Source organism: Delphinapterus leucas, chromosome 15, assembly GCF_059928025.1.
Source record: "Delphinapterus leucas isolate spDelLeu-1000000601 "Yukka" chromosome 15, BTC_Dleu_Yukka2, whole genome shotgun sequence".
In the NCBI taxonomy this organism is placed as follows: domain Eukaryota; kingdom Metazoa; phylum Chordata; class Mammalia; order Artiodactyla; family Monodontidae; genus Delphinapterus; species Delphinapterus leucas.
The window spans coordinates 57,927,208-57,947,824 of NC_143143.1; the positions used below are offsets into that span (position 1 = coordinate 57,927,208).

The window sequence follows — 20,617 nt, forward strand, 5'->3', positions numbered from 1 at the left end:
CCCCCATCTCTGCCATAGTCCACACTGGTGGCTGCTCCCTGCTTCCTGAAATATTCCTCTCCCAGCCTGAACCACACCCCTGGGATCTTCTGGTCCCCTGACCACATACTCTCTCTCTCTCTTTCTCTCTCTCTCTCTCCCCCTCTCTCTTTCTCTCTCCCCCCGTCTCTTTCTCTCTCCCCTCCTCTCTCTCCCTCCCTCCCTCCCTCCCTCCGTCCCTCTCCCCACCCCTCTCTCTCTCCCTCCCTCCGTCTCTCTCCCCCGCTTTCTCTCTTCTCTCTCTCTCTCTCTCTCTCCCCCCACCCCTTCCTGTGCAGGTGCCTCTCTATGCCCTTAAGTGTCCCTCAGGGTTTTTTTTTTCTTATCTCAACTTGCTACCCAATCTCATCCACTCCAAATCATCTAAATGACCACTTGTACATAAATGGATCCCAAGGGTCTACTCTAGCTCTAAATGTGTGCACCCTCCCCTGGATGACCCCAGACACCCCAAATACAAGCCCACCGGCCTCATGCAAAGCCATGTCCTCTACTCCATGCAGGCATGACAAGGCCACTGATGCTGAGGCTTCAGGCTCCCAGAGGCCCTGAGCCTGCCCGCCCTCCTCTCCACTTGCCATTATCTTCCCAAGACCTTTTTCCCAGACCCCCTGTTCAGAATTAAGCCCTGAGTAGCCCTCAGCCTCTCCAGTAGCTCACACCAAGCTCATCCTGGCTTAGAGTCCACTGATAGAATCCATGTCTTCATCCACTATGAGGAAGTGGACTGTCTGACCCTGGGCTGCTCAAGACTAGGTATAAGTGTTCATTAAATCCTAGATTGAAGGAGTTGCCCCATTACCCTTGCCTGGGACACTGCCCCAGTGCCAACCTGATAGCTGGCTGACATCACCATCTTTGCAAGACCCTCCCCTCAGCTGGTTCCACCAGTCCTCAAGGGGCTAGAGCCTGTATTCTTCCCCAGCCAGAGAGCCAGCTACATCCTGGACTTCTGCAGAAAGAAGTCCTCCTGCTCCAGGTGCCCTGCAGCCCACCCACCCCTCCCACCTGGAGCCCCACTCTCCCCTGTAGGCCCCTCACCACCATTACCACCACTACCACCACTACAAGCTAGTCCCTTAGTCCCTCCTGCTCCAGGCACTGACAGGTCCTGGGGAAAGGTCTGGGACCTTGGTGACCTGTCAGATCCCTGACTCCTCAGTGCCCTCCTGACCCTGTTTCTATTCCCATCCTGTCATACCCCCAGGAGGTTACATGTTCACTGTCCACTTGGAAAAGAATTTCCTTTTTTTTCTTCTTCTTGTGGTTCAGCGAAGCACAAAACCAGATGCTTGTAAAGGCTAAATCCGTCCCATAGCCTCTCAGCTCAGAATAACTCTCTGGGGAGCCCAGTGGACCCAGGTGGTGCTGGGGGTGGTACCTTTGGGAAGTGGGGCTGCACTCAGCTCTCCTGCAGGTCTGGACTGGCGTTTCTTCCCTTCCCCCATCCACCCCTTGGTGGAAGCAGGGAAACAAAGGGAGTGCTGAACAAGCCCCTGGCCTACATTCTCAAATTGCTCTTGTCTGGAGAAGAATGAAGCAGGAATTCCCGGGTGAATTTGGAACCAAGAAGAAATCCAGGAACTGGGGCCACAACAGGCTGAGCTTTTAGAGCCAGGAGCAGGAGGGAAGGATGCGTTGGAGGAGTACCTCACCCATGACATTTGTGGACGTTCCTTCCAGGAGTTCGCCATTCATGTGACTCCATCATGCTGTTTGCATCCACCTTTTTCTGTCCTGCCAGAAACCATAGGAGTCTCAGCTCTCATTCCTGAGACCAGTCACAAAGATCATGGTTCACAAGCCAGCCTATGGATTGACTAATTTGAGGTCAGGTCTGAACAGCTGAGCAGGCAGATGGGAATGAGATGGAGCATGTGATACAAAACACAGCTGTCTGTGTACCGGTGTCTGTGGGCAAAGCAATTCTCCTAGACGGGGGAGAGGTGGAGCACATAATGAAGGACATCTCTAGCACACTGGATCAGTTAAAAATGCAGCTGCAAGTAATAAGGAAGCTGCTTAAACACTGGTCATTATTTTTCTCACCTGACAATTTATGAAGTAGGTAGTTTCTGGCAGTGTAAGTCACACACACCAGCTCTTTCTGTCTTTGCTTCATAGTCTTCAGTGTGTTGGTTTTTATCCTCCTTGTTGCTTCACCATGACCAATGGCACCATAACTCACATTCATATTCAAGGGGGAGAAAAACGGAGAAGGGTCTGGGCTATGGAATCTGCCTCCTTTTATCAAGATAATAAAGTTTGCCCCAAACCACCCTTCCCCAGCACACCTCCACTTAGGTCTTAAGGGCCAGAAGTGGGTGCCATGCCCACCCTACAAGCGAGACTGGTAAAATAAAAAACAAGATGGAGTGATTGGTTTAGACCAGAGGTCTGCAAAGTGGGCCAAATTTAGCCCACCACCTGACTTTGTACAGCCTATGAACTAAGAATGGGTTTATACATTTTTAAATGGTTGGAGAAAAAAAAGTCAGGAGAATATTTCATGACAGGTGTATTGTATGAAAGTTATCTCTTGGCCCACAAAGCCTAAATTAAAAAAAAAAAATTTGTCGAAAAGTTTGTCGACCCTGCTTTAGGGCAACGTGGATCATTGCCTCCCGTTAGAAACACTGCTGTTCTGAATAAAATCACGATTCTGGCAGCAGAAGGAAGCAATGGATATCAGGCAGGCAGCTTTCAGTGTCTGTCACATAGGCGAGTCACCACACTGCAAGCCTGTGACAGTTATCTAATCTGAAACAGCATAAGCTCACAGTTCCCCCTCTCACCACAAACATAACACAAGGGGTTTTTTTTGGAAGCCCTCTACCTCAAGTACATTTTCCCTAACTGACCAAATGTGTGGGATTTTGAAAGAGACTAGTAAAAAGTAAAAGGGAACACAATGAAATATCTGGCTGGCTGTGCCCCAAAAGGCTCAATGAGGTATTATTTGCTCAATGAACTTGCCCCCAGCCAAGGGGCAGGTCCTCAGTATTACAGGTCCAGAAAATGGGTCTGGTCGGTGTTCCACACTGTTCCACAGTCTCATAAAAGCTGACACAGATGGCCTAACTCACTAGGACATGAAGACCATAAGCCCAAAGCCAATGTGCTCATTTTTAATGGGAACTATAATTTAACTATCACACAAGCCAATGTCCTCATGATGATAAATGAACCTGATGGGAAGCCAAACTGTGGTCTGAAAGCCACTAGTGAGTTCAGAGACCAAGCCAGGAAGTTAAAGGGAAGAGTCACTTATTTAGTGCACCAGGCATGGAGATCGGTCCCCAGGCCAGGGTTCCATCTCCCAGTGCATTGTGCCTCTGTTTCCATCATATATCCCTCTCCATCCTCCCATCTCATGCTTCAATCCCAGCCTTTTGTCTTACTCTGTACCTTTAAGTTTCCTTTACTTGTCTCTAATCTCATTTATCATGGGTCCAATTTCAGAGTGGAACCCTCAGAAGCTGGTCTTGAGAGCTTTTATGTCCAAGCTCTTAGGGAATAGTCACCCTAGTAGACAAGCCTACAAGTGCCAAATGCCTGGGCCTCTTACAGATTAGGCATTTGGTATTCCTCCAACCCCAGGTGGGAAATGCACATGCTCTGATGGGCCCAGGTGCCCTCTGATGCCTCTCAACCAGTAACAAATGGCCAGGTGACGATCAATAAACAACGCATGCATTTTATAATATTTACTGACCACCTACTATGTGCCCAGTCAATGGGGATACATCCATTAAAAAAAAAAATGTCAGTCTCCACGGAGTTCTCATTTCAGGAGAGACAGGAGTGATAGGTAATAACAACAAAACATATAGTAAATGGTGATAATCAAAAGAAATATAACAGGGAAAGGGAACAGGAAGTGTTGAGGCTACAGGATGTTGCACTTTCAGTTTGAGTACCCAGGGAAGGTCTCAGGTAGAAGGTGATGTGTGAGAAAAGGCCTGAAGATGGTAATGATGTAAACCATGCAGATTGCTGGGGGAAAGCATTCCAGGCAGAGGGAACAGCAGGTGCAAAGTCCTAACTTAGGAGGAGACCTGGTATGATCAGATTAGCGAGGACTGTCCTACTGCCAAGAATTGTTTTCTGAGCAGCCGAGAACACAGTAATGATCACCCATCCTCCTGATTCCCTGCAGGAACTTTCTACCTTCAGCAAAGACTTTAATACTGTCCAAACTTGTGGGTCTGGGTCAGAAGGGACCTTGAGAGCAGAGGGAAACATTGTAGCTTCTCAGGTGCTCCATTTGGTGGAAGAGGAGTAGCAGCAACTCTGAATTTTTAGAACAAACTTCTTCCTCATGAGCTGAGAACTGGGCAGTGGCAGTTAGAAGATCTTTCTGCAGTCTGGTAGAACGGAACTAAAAAAATGCCACTGGCTTCTATCTCTTCCAGCTCCTTAAGCCAGAGTCAAGCCATGAAATGAATCCTCCAGGAATCTGAATCCCTTGGCCCATTCCTGCCAGGCCCCTTTGCTGGAACTGTACCACCCTGTACCGTGGGTGGCTTCCCAGTCTATGGGCCATTGCTCACTCTATCACTAGTGCCTAGAAATACCCTTCTTGGGCTAGATGACTCCCCCACAGAGAGGTGTAACAGTCAACTATTGCCATGATAATGCTGCAAAACAAGCCACCCCTAAATTCACAGGTTATAAGAACAAGCATTTGTTTTTCTTGTTTATGTGTCTGTCTGCAGGCGGTAGGTTTGGTTCCAGGCTTCTGTAGGCTCACATCTATTCCCCTTTCTCCATGTTCTCCTTGAAACATCAGCTATCAGGGACCTGTTCTTCTTATGACAAATGGCAAGTAAACAAGAGGCCAAACCCAACTGTGCAAGCATGCTGAGAGCTTCTGCTCATACCACATCATGTCTGTTCATTTTCTGTTGGCCAAAACAAGTCAGATGGCCAAGCCCAAAGTCAATGGGGCAGGAAAATATATTCTGCTCCCAGAGGAAGAGGAAAGAGATTGAATATTTGCTGAATAATCTTTAATCCATTATAGGGAGCTGGGTTAGGACTTCAACACATGAATTTGAGGGGACATAATTCAGCCAATAACAACCTCTTTAGTGGGAGGAGATGCAAGATCACACAGCAAAGCAGGGAGAAATGAAGAACTGAGGTCACTTTTGCCATTAACAACCACAACTGGCAACACCAATCTAGCTTTTGCCCTGAGCCAGAACAAGCTCTATTAAAAGGAATCAGGGTTCCCTGGAGAAATGGCTGTTTCAATGACAGAAGCAGGAAATATACAAGATAAGCCTGGAGCATCTTATAGTGCAGAAAGTAAGGAAGTGCCCAAAAAAGAAAAAAACCTCACGCATTGATGGGGGCATGTCAAAGGGACATAGGAGCCAAATGAAAGAACTCCCAGTGACCAAAGTGGGAACAATTTAACAACAGTATAAAGTAGTATTAGATTATAATCCAAAGTATAAAATAAATATCCATGAGTCCATTCTGATATAAATAAATGATTGAATAAGTTAATAAATAGAGAGAGGTAAGGGAAGAGAAGGGACAATTTTCATACGTAGAAGAATTCCAAATAAATTATGTAGATACTCTACTCTAAAGGAGGGGAGTATAACTCCTTAAGTGTGGGCTGCAAAGCGACTTCCCTCCAAAGAGGACAGTACGATGGTGCAGGGTGGGAGGTGGGTGGTGGGGGGGGTAGGGGTGGAGATAACTTTACAGTACAGAAACCTGACAAAGTCTATCTCAGCAAAGTGATAAAGGTCATGTGATGAGATGAAAATGGCACTTTTAACTCTGTGGTTTTCCTCCAGAAACCTATAACCCCAGTCTAGTCATGAGAAAAACATCAGACAAATTCTAATAGAGGTCCATCCTACAATATGCCTGACTATACTCCTCAAAACTGTTAAGATCATCAAAGACAAGGAGAGTCTGAGAAAACATCACAACCAAGAGGAACTTAATGAAACATGATGGCTAAATGTAATGTGGCATCCTGGATAGAATTCTGGAACAGAAAAAGACATTAGTTTATTCATTTAACCTGTGGACTTTATTTAGTAATAATATACCAATATTGGTTGATTGATTATAACAAATGCATCATATTAATGTAAGATTTTTTTCTGTAGTTGGATTTTTTTAAATATTTTATCTATCTATCTATCTATTTATTTATTTATTTGGCTGCACCAGGTCCTAGCTGCAGCACATGGGATCTTCATTGCAGCATGCAGGATCTTTTAGTTGCAGCATGCAAGATCTTTTTCAGTTGCAGCATGGGGATCTTTTAGTTGCAGCATGCGAGATCTTTTTTAGTTGCGGCATGTGGGGTCTTTTAGTTGCAGCATGCAGGATCTTTTAGGTGCAGTACGTGGGATCTTTAGTTGAGGCATGCAGGATCTTTTAGTTGCAGCATGTGAGATCTGTTTTAGTTGCGGCATGTGGGATCTTTTAGTTGCGGCATGCAGAATCTTCAGTTGCGGTATGTGGGGTCTTCACTTGTGGCATGCAGGGTCTTTAGTTGCAGCATGCAAACTCTTAGTTGCAGTATGTGGGATCTAGTTCCCTGACCAGGGATCGAACCCGGGACCCCCGGATTGGGAGCGTGGAGTCTTAGCCACTGGACAACCAGGGAAGTCCTGTAAAATGTTAATAATAGGGAAAATGGAGGTAGGGTCTATATACTCACTTTTTCTGTACATCTAAAACTGTTCTTAAAAAAGTCTATTAATACAAAAAAACTGATAGAGTTGAAAGGATAAAGAAATACACAATTATAATTGGACACTTCAACTATTCTCTCAACAATCAATAGAACTAGACAGAAAATCAGCAAGGATATAGAGGAAATCAACAACACTGTCAGCCAGCAGGATCTGATCAACATCTGTAGAACACTCCACCCAACAACAGCACACTACACATCCTTTGCAAGCACCATAGATCATACACCAAGATAGACCATATCCTGGGCTATAAAACAAACCTCAACAAACTTAAAAGAATTGAAATCATACAGTCCAGATTCAGTTGGGGAATAAAATAAGTTCATACTTCTTATTTATTTACTTAATAAACTTATTTACTGAAGCATAATTAAACATTTCTAGCACAGAAGCTGGCACACAAAAGTCTGCTGGATGAACAAAATAGTGAATGAACGAATGAATAAAAAAGAAAATATCTTGGGGGCCAATATTGGGGGGGGAAATCTTACTTTATTAACTCATTCAGCATTAATTAAAGGTACTTTCTATGATTCATTGAATTTTTTTTTTTTTTTATTCAGAAAAGCTCACAGAATCCAGGACACAAATGTTCCCTGTGCAGCAAGAGGGTTGCATTCCAAAATGGCCAGCAGATGGCGCCAAAGGATGTGGTTCAGCCCATGAGGTTGTGCTTCCGCAGACCTAGAGGTCCTCCTCACCTCTCCCAGCCATGAAAAGGAGAGCCAGCCCAGTCCTTCCTGTGTCTCCCTCTGCGGCCTGAGGACCCCCACCAACCACTGCTAGGGTAAGGATAGTAAGGATGCAGAGAGAGCAAGTGTAGGAAATGCTAACGTGATGCTTGGCCGAAAGAGAGGCAAGGAAAAGTGGGAGTAAGATGAGGGTTGGTGATGGGAAAGATGTGAGGACACTGAAGTGTGGGTGGCAAGCATGGAGTGGAGAGAATGCAGATAGGAAAGGACAAGCAAAGTCCCTGAGTTTGGGGCATGGGATGGGTCACACACTTCCATCGTGCCTGGGAAAGGTCTAAAAGAGCAGTCCCCAACATTTTTGGCACCATGGACCGGTTTCGTGGAAGACAATTTTTCCACAAACCGGGGGAGCGGGCGGGATGGTTCAGGCGGTAATGCAAACAATGGGGAGCGATGGGGAGCGGCAGACGAAGCTTCGCTCACCTCCTGCTATGCAGCCCGGTTCCTAACAGGCCGCGGACCGTACCGGTCCTTGGCCCAGGGGTTGGGGACCCCTGGTCTAAAAGGACAGGTGTGAAGGCTAGCAGTTTGTAGATTTGTCGAGGAAGTTGCCTCCAGGTGGCTTCTATTTTGTCCGTGAAGCAGGAGACCATGGTGCCTATTGACAGCTGGTGGGGGAGGGGAGGTGTCAGAGTTGAAGGGGAGCTGACAAGGGAAGCCCACGAGGACTGCTGGCCAGCACCAATGGTGGGTCTGGGGGATGACGCCATTCAGCTCAGCTTCTTCATTCACTTGTTCATTCATTCTGCAAATATTCATTGATAACCCACTATACCAGGCACTATTTTGGATAATGTAACCTATATCCTGGGGAAGGGGTGGGGGGGACAGATGGACAAATAAATAAACAAAAAAAATATGACATCATGGAAAGAGAAGGGCTATGAAGAAACAGGCAAGGGGAGGGACGAAGAGTGCTGGGAGTGCTGTGAAACGGGGTGCTTAGGGAAGTTTTCCTAGAGAAGTGATAGCTGATTAGAAAACTGAATGCAGTGAGGGAAAGAGACTTGCACTACCTGGGGGCAAGCATTCCAGATAAAGGGGACAGCTAGGGCCAAAAGAAGGGGGCCACGGAAGGAAGTGGGGGCCACAGAACAGATCACACAGGACATTGGAAATCACCTTTTATGCTCAGTATGATGGGAATCACTGGAAACCAGGGAAGCACATAACTGGATTCATATAGTTTAAAGGATCACACTGGCTGCTGTGTGGAGAACAGGCTAAAAGGGCCAAGCATGGAAGAAGGGACACCAGCTGGTCATTATGAGAAAACACGGCTTTCATGTGAATATACCATTATGTTTGGCAGACCATTAATTAGACAGGCAGTTCTCTAGAACTGAACCAGCAGCCCACCTCCCTCTGCACCTTGGGATCACCTGTGGGCTCATCCTGACAGCCCCGAGCAAATGCAGAGTGACTCAAACCAAAGGCACTTCACTCCTACCTTTGTTTGTAGGTAGGGCAGACATTCCAAGTGGCTCCCATGAAGGGGGAGCTAATATTCCTCACCTGTTCCAGAGCAGCAACACTGGAAAGAGACAGTATTTGCCAAGTAACCCAGGCCCCCTGAAGGAACATTTCTGAGGCTTCCACAAAGCCATAACTGAACACCTTGCCCATGGATTCACTAATGCCCACAGCACAAGAAACCATGCAACAAATTCTACAAAGAATCCAGTGCCAGGAAAGACCTTTCCTCTCACGTGACCTCCCACAGGTGACAGAAATTGTATAGCCAGCATAGGCACAGGTGTTGGCCTGAGCATGCCATATTAGACACCACTAAGAGTCATTTGAGTTTCAATCAATGCCACGGCTGTTTCAGGAACCTAATCACAGCAAGGAACTCATCCTGTGTCCCTGGTACATCCAGTCTCTGGTACATATTTCTGGTGGGCATATGCACTCATTTCTCTTCGGTATATACCCAGGAGTGGAAATGCTGGCAGGCACATGGCCTGCTTTAGTAGAATCTGCCACCACAGTCTCCCAGTGTGGCTGTACCCAGTTCCACTCTGTCTGGTAATGGCCTAAGATTTTTTTTCGATGGCACCAGCCTCTTCTTTTTATCACATAATAACTAGAATAAGCCTGCACTTGGCACCAAACAGACCTTGGATCAAGTCTCAGCATCACCACCTACCTGAGTGATCTTAGGCGCACTACTTGCATTACTTAACTCTCTGGAGGTTTTGCTTCCCTGATGGGAAGAATCACCCTCCCCAGCCTGAGCTGGCATCCATGTCAAATTAAGAGGCTCTACCTCCAGCACTTACGACTACCCTCCTGACTTGGGCACACCTGAAGCTCCCTAACATGCAATCACCAAATAAACATTTCCAGCCCTTCACCCTCACAGAGTTCTTCAAAATTCCTACACCTGTGATCCAGAGACTCTAAGTATTACTTTCATCCCCCATACTTATGTGATGGGCCACTTCTGTCACCACTTTCCCTAGCACAGTTGGTGGGGAAAATCCAGGACATGGGGAGGGTCCAAGACTGGATCACTTGTCCATTTAAGTATTGTTATGGAAATAGCTCCAAGATATGCTAACTAAAACAAGCAAAATGCAGAACAGGATGAATACTTTGTCACTTTAGCATAAAAAGGAGAGAGAACAGTATACATTTACAGTGACATATCTAAAAACGGATACACAAGATACTGATAACATGGGGCCATTGGAAGTGGCAATGGTATTAGGGACAGGCGTGGGAGGAGGTTGTTCAGTGTATCCTTTTATGACTTTAGAGCTTTAACTACATTGATAGATCCTCTATTCAAAAAATTTTTTTAAATATATACTTACAGTTTTTCAAGTTATGCATCAGGTGAACATGAATCCCTGACATAAACTCCATGAGGGATGTCTGGTGGGTCAACCCTGGCAAAGCAAGGATGCCTATTAGATATGTCCATGTAGGTGTGTGTGTAGGGGTGTATATGCATGTAGGAGGGTGTGCATGTAGGGATGTGCAGGCAGGTGCAGGGAGGCGTGCAGAGGAATATCTATGTGTTAGACATGTCCATCACAGCCTGAGGTGAAGGGGGAAAGGATGTAGAGTCATATCAAGGGCACTGCCCTATACTTCTGAAGAGTGGACCCAACCTAAGTTCATACAGAGTTAGACCAGGGGGTGCACCTGACTTTTCATCACTTCCTCCACCACCCAACCCCTCCACCCTACAGAATTCAAACTCTGTCACTAGAAATCTGGAGTAAGAAAATGACTAAATGTTCTTTAAGGTTTTATGCATGTGTGTAAGTGTAGTTGCGTATAGGTGTAAGGGTGTGGGGTAGTGTATCTGTGTGGGAGTGATGTATGTGTGTGTGGGTATATAAGGGGTGTATGTGTGAGTGTCTGCATTTTCACTCAGCAAAAAAATGGCTGGACTATCCACCTTCCCAGAAGTCAACAGAAGCTAAGCCAAGGGCCAGACCCAGGGCCCTGTGGCCAGGTGACACTGATTAATAATTAACACATCTGAGCTTGGCATGGAGCCACAACAGGTGTCCCCTCCCATAAAACTCACCTTCACTCCATGTGGCCATGTTACCCGATCAGGCTCTGAGAAGTCTGGCAAATGGCCAACAGGCAGACCCAGGCCTGTCCTGAAGGAGCTGAGGCTGGGCAGTGAGGGGCCCTTACTCCAGAGGGGTCTCACGGGCAGGAAAGGAAACAACCACAAACAGATTGGGGTGAGGGAATGCCCCTTCCACTAAAGGCAGGCACCTTCCTTTCTGGGGGTATAGCCAGACCACAGCACCCACACCATCCCTGCACTCAAAGAGGATATGACAGATAAACACACACACACATACACACACGTACACACACGTACACACACACACACACACACACATACACACAAGGCTAAGAAAAACGGAAGAGAGAAGCTGAGGAGCACAGGAAGGGCAAGCCTCTTTTATTATCCCAAAATGCAGAGTATTGAAGGCACTTACAATAACAAGTTCGGAGATGAGGGGAGGCATGGGGAGGTCAGAGGTCAGAGCACAGAGGTAAATCAACAGACCCCACCCTGGTCACCACCCAGCAAGGAGAAAAGGAAAAGCTACAGGGCCAGGTCTGAAGCCATTTAGATGTCTAGCTCTACAAAAGATACAAATCCATTCTCCAGAGGATTAGGAAATGAGTACACAACAGCAAGGGGCAGGGCTGAAAGTCACAAGTTAGTGGTTCTTTAAGGAACACGCTCGGCAGCGAGGAGGCCCTCAGGTCCCCTGCTGGAAGAGGTCTCGGTACATCTCAATGAGACGGGCAGCCTCGCGCTGGCCAGAGAGCAGAGCACCATGGGTGGTGGAATAGTACTTGCGGTGGGTGGCCTCACCTGAGAACAGCACCTGCATGGGCTGGGCAGGGGGACAGGGAAGTGAAGGTGGAGGAGCAAGAAAGGCTATCTGTCTGCCCCAGAACCACCCATCCATACTACAAGTCAGAGAGGAATAAGCAGGCATCTGAGATGCAGGTACTATTTCCACAGGATGAGGAGTTGCCCATCCCCATCTTCCCCTGCTTCTTCCCCAAACATCCAGGCCTCAGTCCTTTCTGCTCTGAGGCTTTCATGAGTCCTGTCTCTACAATTTCAGAGACTCACTGTGCCTCTTACTAGTGAACTCAGGGAATGATTTAACCTCCCTAAGCTTTGATTTTCTCATCTCCAAAATGGGTTTATACCCTCTACTTCTGAGAGTGGGTGTAAGAATTAAGTGAAATAATGTATCTAAAGGACTCAGAACCTGAAAGAATATAAGCACTCAATAAAGTTAGGCAGTAATTTAACAAACCTTTATGGAGCCTCTATTAGGTTCCAGGGACTGTTCTGGACACTTGGAAGATAAAAGGTGACCAGGCAGCTGCTTTGAGGAGCTTCCTTGCTGGTGGGGAAGCCAGACACGAAACCCAATTACTAAATGGCGTCATACGTGACGTGATGGGTGTTTGGGCGAGGTGCTGAGAGCCCAGGAAAGAGGCCCACTGTCAGGGAGATCACACAAAGCTTCCCAGAGGACAGGACCTTTGGGCTTCTTCTCGGAAGATGCTGGATAAATAAACAGGCAAAGGATGTTTCAGGAAGAAGGAAAAATGGGGGCAAAAATGCACCAAAACAGGCCTGGTCTAGGAGACAGTGAGAATTTTGGTATAGCCAGGGCTTAACCTTAAGAAAGGAGGCTGTTTAGGTGGGGTCCAAGCACAGAACTAATGCTTGCATTCCAAGCTTGAGTTTGGATTTTACTCCAGTACATCTCAACCTGAATGTGCAAAGGTACCAGCTGGGGACCTTGGTAGGATGCAGTTTTTAATTCATCAGGTCTGGGGTGGGCTGAGAGTCTGCACATCTAACATGCTCCCACATGATGCCAGTGCTGCTTGTCCATGGACCACCCACCTTGAGTAGTGAGGTTTTAACCCACCAACAAAGAGCCCACAGAGGTGGTTAAGCTGAAAAGGGGGCACATATTGTGGCAGAGGGCAAGCTCCCTACTCCCACATCCATTCTCTTTCTCCTCAGTAACAAAAGTCCTGTCTTTTAACTGGGTCCATTGCCATCCAGGAAAAAAAAAAAAAAAGATGTATCCCAACCTAGTATCCCACTAGCTGCTAGTGGAGTCATGTGACTAAGTTCTAGCCAATCAACTTCAAGTGCACTGTTGCTTCGAAACACTGACTCAGCCCAGGGGTTCCCTTCTTTTACCCATCAGCCTGTCACAGATATGAGAGCAAGAGCAGCAGCCTCCACAGACCTCTTGGACCACAAGGTGGCCTGGAAGATGGAGCCAGGTGCTACTGATGCTGGGCCCTGACACCTACCTCCGGATTTCCTTTTATGTGACCTAAGTAAAGTTCCATCTTGTTCAAACCACAGTTTGTTTTGTTTTGCTTTTTGTTATATGCACTAGTCCTAACTGATGCAGGTGACAAGAAAAGGTGTGCTTTTCAGGAGGATGGCTGTAGCAGCAGTGAAGGCCTTTTCCTCTCTCTCCCTGAGCACAGCCAGGGCAGGCACAACACATATTGGTTGACTACAATCTTCTTCACCAATTACACCAAAGAATTATTTTAAATATAATTCTGTTGGGGTTTTAACATTTATTGTATGTGTGTGCTTGGTGGGGAAAACTCAAAATTTACTTCATGGGAACAGAAATATATAGAGATAATTTCTTTTCAATTTATTATTTTTCTGTGTATATTATTACATAGTTGATATAATTTGGGGGAGGGTCAGTATTCTCAATTTTATTTTCTAAAACATATTGGGGAAAATAAACAAAACATACTCGGTCAGTGCTGTCCAAAAGAACTTTCCACGATGACAGAAATGCTCTATAATGACACACTCTAACATTGTAACCATGAGTGACACGTGGCTCTCAAACTTGAAATGTGGCTAGTGCAACTGACGAACAAAATGTTGGATTTATTACTTTAAAGCTAATGGCTACCATATTGGACAGCATAGCATTAAATGGCTCAGTTTTTATAACCTCAGGAAAGAGTTTAACACATCTCAATTTGACTCTGTTCTTCCAGATGTTGAGTGCACATTGTCTGTTTTCTCCTTCATTATGGGAGCTACTCCATCTATCTTACCTTGGCACTCCTCAGTGAATACTACCCTTCCACTCCTCCCCTGGACCAAACACACATACAAAATGCCCACCGCACCCCTCACAGATCCCCTCACTCTGCACCCCCTCCCTCACATACCCAGCACACCCACACTCACCGCTGTCTTGGAGCTCTCCGTGTATGGCAGGGGCTTGGCCAGCTTCTCCACATCTGCCCCACTCGAGCCCACCTGTGTATATGAATAGGATCCCCGGAAGTAGGGGTTGCTGCCCCAGGCTGAGCGCAGAATTCGCCGAGGCTTTGGAATGTTGGGGTTCCCTGTTGGGGAGTGAGAAGAGCCAAGGCGGGGGAGAATATGAAATGGCTGCACACAGAAGACACCCCTGAGAAGACAACTCCCACTCTACCTCTAGGGCTCCAGGAAGGCCAGGCTGCTACGGATAAACACGGAGTATGGAGGAGGGAGGGATGGAGGCTGGGGTTCAAGCTGTGTACCCCTCAACGCCTCGTTGTGACCCCCAGCAAAATACCTCCTCTCTGTGGACCTTAATTTTCCTATCTGAAAAACATTCCAGATAATAATGTTCCCCCTTCCAATTTCAGGGGTTCTTGTGAGGCTCTTCTGGGATAGTGGAGGAAAGATGTTCAACTAAAAATCAGACACAAAAAACCACAAATCCATCTCTTAGCAAGACAACATGAGTAGGAAATCGGCAATCTGAGGTTTTGCGGTGAAATCTGAGTTTTTCACCAACAGCCCTTAGAAACAGAGAAGAAATACAGAGCCTGTGGTTTTGAGTGTCTCAAGTTCCAAACAGGGGGGGAGCCTGCAATTTAGGAGGCCAAGGCCAAGATGCAGTGCCCTACCGCATCTCTCCCAGTGGGCACACCACTTCAGTGTCACGACCTAGGGATGAGGATGCTAGCACACAGTTCAGGAGACCCAGAGGGTCTAGCGGAGGAGGGCAGACGCAGCGAGGCCCATGGAGCAGGCAGCGGGACAGGGACAGGGACGCACCTGTGAACTGCCGCAGCATCTCTGTGCAGATCTCGGCCACTGCCTCGTCATCACACTTCTCCATGACAAGGGCCTCCTCCCCACAGATCCAGCCACTCAGCACGTGGCCGTAGCGCTCAGGCGGGTAGAGGACATCAAAGCCACAGATCTTGCGGTACCAGAGCTCGGGTGGGTAAGTGAGCGTGTGGCTCTCCGCCTCGTCCTCCCACACAAACTGTAGGCTGTTGCACTCGGGGCCCCAGAAGGGCTCCTCGAATTCTAGAAAGATCTTGTCGGTGGTGCCGATGCCCAGTCGGTGGATGGCAGCCACCTTCTCAGCGGGCAGGCCTGGCCGGAAGAAGCTGGCATGCTGCGTCTTGAGCACGCCCAGCGACACGGTCACAATCACGTGGTCCGCCGGGATCACCTCACAGTCCTCGCACTCCACCACCACCGGCCACTGCTCATCCTCATCCTGCCCCTCCCCCTGGGGCTCCTCTCCACCCTGGCTGCCCTCCCCAGTGTCATGATTATGGCTACCCTCACCCCGGGGCTCAATCTCAGGGCCCCAAGGGTGGGACGAGGCCTGGTCCCAGTGAACACAACGGACGGGTTTCCCCAGCTGGATGATGTGGGCCGGGATGCCCTCAGCCAGCAGCTCCACAACCCGCATGAAGCCCGAGGGGATGATGTGGTGGGCACCGGGAATCTCAGTCCACTCCCCAAAGGCGCTCAGGGACACCTCGTCCATGCTGTGCGAGCTACTCTCACAGCTCTCCACCTGTGGGAAGAGCCAGAGGGGAGCCAGGTGACCGCCAAGGCTGGGCAGGGGTAGGAGCAGGACTTTAGGGCAGTGCCGCCCTCCTCGGACCCAGATTCCCCAGGGTCAGTCTTCCTCACTCTGGCATTTGTACTCAACAGAGCTCCGAGATGGCAAAGATACCTTCAGGTACTGCTGGATCATGGCGAGCTTCAGGCGCTTGGTGGCCTCTGGATCGTCAGGGTCGTCCCTAATGCGGTTGCGCACCTCCTCTCGGGTGAACACCCCCACGCTGTTCTGGCTCTCAGCATTGACTGGTTTACCGTGCCGGAAGAACTCTTGGGTCAAGTTATAGACCTACAAAGAGACCCCAGGAGACTGAAAACACATTCACTCATCCTGCCTCCATCTCAGACCTAAGAGCTCCAATTCAGTAGTCACCGCCTCCAAGGTGTTCCCGGATGTGTTAAGCCCACGGGGCCTCTCCTTTGGTAAATCAACGTCGTGCTCAGTGCTGCACTGAGGCTGAACCAACAAAATCGAGGTTTGGGGCTGAACCTGGGCAGTCAGCTTCCTTGCTTCCACACACAGGAGGTGGGGTGGGTCCCAGAGGCTCTCTTACTCAGCCCCTGCTTAGAACAAAGTGAAATGTCTGGTGCCTATACAGCCTGTGGGGAAGGTACTGCCCCTACATGCGCTCTACATGGCTGAGCATACTGCCCACTGAAGAACCCAGGTCTACACACATTTCCCTTTTCCAAGAACCAAATGCACAAATTCTTCCCCTGACATTCCTGCTCAAGTGTATCTGCTTCACCCTATCCCAGGAGGGCAGTCTGGAGCTGTGGTCTGGCCAGTGTTTTGGGGGAGAGGGAGCAGTAGGGGCCTTGAAATCTGATCTTTCTGGAGACCCTCCCAATCATACTCAGGTCCACACAAAGTGTACCCTTTACTGCAGGACCCAGACGCATTTAAGGAAGATGGCCATGTTGGGGCAGGGCATGTGGAGAGGAAGGAGGCCCCAGTACACCAAGGAATGGAAGTACATTTCACGGGCATATTTTGGCAAGAACTCCAGACCACACTTCATCAACAAAAAGCAATGAACAGTTCCTTGGAGTGGGGGCCTATTGCCTTCCCTGCCTGCCTGATACATAACTCCCACCAAACACTGGGCAGGTCTCCCCGAGGAAAGTAAGCCAGTCCTGGGTCAGGCTGGGATCCCCAAAGGTCAAGGTCTGAGCCCCAACACTCACTCAACAAACACTTACTGGGCTATGTGCCCAACACAAGTTGTAATGTTGAGGAAGACGGACATGGAACCAAGCTCCTGTCCTCACTCAAGCTGGAGAGATATCATAACTGGGCTGTTTCTATATGATGTGCTGTGACAAGAAAGAACCCAGGGGTTGTGAGATCAGCTCAGAAAACCTTGGACAGTCAGGAGATAGCCAAGTAGACAGTGGAAAGGAGAGGGAAAGTATTTCAGGCAGAAGGAACAGCATATTCAAAGACAGGGGAGAGGGAGAGTGTAAGATGCAAAGTGGCTCTGTCTTGCTGAAGTGGGCAGTGAGCAGAAAGACAGTTGCAAGAGAGGACTTCGGAAAGGCAGGCAGGGGCCAGGGCACGAAGAACTAACAGTCATGTCAAGGACCCTGGACTTTATCTAAGACCCTGGCAGACTTCCCTGGTGGCGCAGTGGTTAAAAATCCACCTGCCAATGCAGGGGACATGGGTTCAAGCCCTGGCCCAGGAATATCCCACATGCAGCGGAGCAATTAAGCCCATGAGCCACAACTACTGAACCTGCACGCTGCAACTACTGAAGCCCGCGTGCCGCAGCTACTGAAGCCTGCGCGCCTGGAGCCCATGCTCTGCCACAAGAGAAGCCACCACAATGAGAAACCCGCGCACTGCAAGGAAGAATAGCCCCCGCTCACCGCAACTAGAGAAAAGCCCGTGAACAGCAACGAGGACCCAATGCAGCCAAAAATAAATGAATGTATTAAAAAAAAAAAAAAGACCCTGGCATCACTGAAGGGTTGTGAGCATGATCACATGCCCACTCTCCCTCCCAGGACACTGGTAAGTTTGGGCTCCTTGGCCAAACATCTGTGGCTGGTGCTGATTAATGGCGTGTTTCCCCTCCTAAAGTGAGTCTGAATTTGGTCAACACACATTCATAGGAATATGTCTGCCCTGCCTGGGGCTGCTGAGTAGAGGAAGGAAGGTGGCATGGCCCACCCCCCACCACTCCACTCAAGGGAAAAGCCTCCACATAAGATAGAAACATGAATTAAACATGTCTCTGAATATAAAGAAGAAAATGACTTAAATTATCCCTTTTTCTTCTCCCTACAGTCACAAGATGCTGGGCATTTGGTCTTAACTGGAGTCCTCAGCAAATTCCTCACCCAGTTCCACTGCCAAGGAGTCAGGCTTTCAACTTGCCTCCTCCCTACCCCGGGTTTTTCCCTTCAGTGATAAGCAACACAGTAGCTAGTCAGCTTATGTTAACTAAAGGCCAAAATGCCCAACTGAGGACAAACAAATTTAGTCCGTCTATGTGATTCTTTGTGTCAACCACTAACTAGGACAGCCTTAACTGAACATGCATTTGTCATGTTCAGTCTCCTGTCCTGGGTTAAATGACATCTTCCCAATGTGATGCAAGGGAAATGGGACAGGTCTGTAACAGCTAATAATACTCACCCCAATTCTCATTAAGCACTTTTCATTGGGATCTCATTTAACCGTCCTAACACTATGAAGTAGGTATAACTGTGTCCATTTTACAGGTGAGGAAAGTAAGGCTCAGAGAGGCTGAATAACTTGCTCACGATTATATAGCTAATAAATGGTAGAATTGGTATTGGGTTGGCCAAAAAGTACCTTCGGGGTTTTTTTGTTTTTTGTTTTTTATAAGTTTATTTATTTATCTTTAGCTGCGTTGGGTCTTCGTTGTGGTGCGTGGGCTTCTCATTGCAGTGGCCTCTCTTGTTGCAGAGCACAGGCTCTAGGCGCACGGGATTCAGTAGTTGTGGCTCGCAGGCTCCAGAGCGCAGGCTCAGTAGTTGTGGAGCACAGGCCCAGTTGCTCCAAGGCATGTGGGATCTTCCCGGACCAGGGCTTGAACCCATGTCCCCTGCACTGGCAGGCGGACTCCCAACCACTGCACCACCAGGGAAGTCCCAGTACCTTCGGTTTTTGAGTAAAAATAAAAGACACATTTTTCAATTTCACCAAGAACTTTATTGAGCAACATATTCACCATCTTGTCCCACTACCTTCTGCCATTTTTCAGGCACCTTCATAATTCCATCTTCCCAAAACTTTTTACCTTTTTGAGCAAAGAGCTGTTCCAGGTGCCTTTTACAGTCTTCCAGGGAATTGAAATTTCTTCCATTAAGAGAATTTTGTAAAGACCGAAATAAATGGAAATCCAAAGTTGCAATGTCTGGTGAATACGGCGGATGAATCAGAACTTCCCAGCCAAGCTGTAACAGTTTTTGCCTGGTCATTGAAGAAACATGAGGTCCTGCGTTATCCTGATGGAAGATTATGCATTTTCTGTTGACTAATTCCAGACGCTTTTCCTCGACTGTTGCTTTCTAATTGGGAGCAGTACTTGTTGGAATTAATCATTTGGTTTTCCAGAAGGAGCTCATAATAGAGGGCTCCCTTCCAATCCCACCATATACACAACATCATCTTCTTTGGATGAAGATCGGCCTTTGGTGTAGTTGGTGGTGGTTCATTTTGCTTGCCCCACCATCTCTTCTGTTCCACATTATTGTACAGTATCCACTTTTCATTGCCCATCACAATTTGTTTTAAAAATGGACCATTTTCATTATGTTTAAGTACAGAATCACATGCAGAAATACAGCCAAGAAGGTTTTTTCGCTTAACTTTTGTGGAACCCAAACATCAAAGCGATTCACATAACCAAGCTGGTGCAAACGATTTTCACCGCTTGATTTGGATATTTTGAGTATGTCGGCTATCTCCCGCGTGGTATAACGTTGATCATACTCAATTAATATCTCGATTTGATCGCTATCAGCTTCAACTGGTCTACCCGACCATGGAGCATTGTCCAGCAAGAAATCTCCAGCATGAAACTTCACGAACCACTTTTGACACGTTTGATCAGTCACAGCACCTTTTCCATACACTGCACATCTTTTTTTGCGTTTCAGTTGCATTTTCACCTTTCTTGAAATAATAAAGCATAATATGCTGAAAATGTTGCTATTTTTCTTCCATCTTCAATATTAAAATGGCTACATAAAAATTCACCAATTTTGATAAGTTTTTTTTTAAATGCACGCTGATATGACAGCTGTCACAATACGATCTAACAAAATTGTTCTGAATGAATTTAAAGACAACAAAGTACTACTAGAGCCATCTTACGGAAAAAAACGAATGAACTGTTTAGCCAACCCAATATTTGAATCAAGGTAATCTTGCTACAGAGATTAAGCTCTATATGATAACTACTGAACAAACTCATTTATTTGTTAACAAATACAATACATTCAAATGAGTAACCCTTCAAAGTCATCACCTTGGGAGGGAGGCTACATATTTATTATGAAACCACCCTCAGGCAAGGCTTCACATTCTTAGAGCACACCTCTTCAGAATGGCCTCCAGCACTGTCTAACAGCTACATAAGGAAATCTCTTTTGACTTCTCTTTTGACTTCATTAACACCTCTTCCTTC

At 47.3% G+C, this 20,617-nt stretch overlaps 1 protein-coding gene across 6 annotated transcripts in view; it reads right to left on the reverse strand.

Moving 5' to 3' along the window:
* Window positions 1-6,074: 6,074 nt before the first annotated feature.
* SMOX (spermine oxidase) overlaps window positions 6,075-20,617 on the reverse strand; it is a 44,437-nt gene continuing 29,894 nt past the window's right edge. For 2 of the 6 annotated variants that reach the window (XM_022592930.2, XM_089896604.1), the window contains 7 exons: window positions 16,069-16,242; window positions 15,147-15,906; window positions 14,286-14,446; window positions 12,343-12,432; window positions 11,070-11,907; window positions 10,345-10,419; window positions 6,075-6,686 (listed from right to left, as the gene is read on the reverse strand). In XM_022592930.2, coding sequence (XP_022448638.1) covers window positions 11,770-11,907; window positions 12,343-12,432; window positions 14,286-14,446; window positions 15,147-15,906; window positions 16,069-16,242 — 1,323 coding nt within the window. In that variant the 3' untranslated portion in view covers window positions 6,075-6,686; window positions 10,345-10,419; window positions 11,070-11,769. Of the gene's footprint in view, window positions 6,687-10,344; window positions 10,420-11,069; window positions 11,908-12,342; window positions 12,597-14,285; window positions 14,447-15,146; window positions 15,907-16,068; window positions 16,243-20,617 lie in introns of those variants that run through there. The other 4 variants (XM_089896607.1, XM_022592933.3, XM_089896606.1 and 1 more) reach the window with 4 other exon arrangements.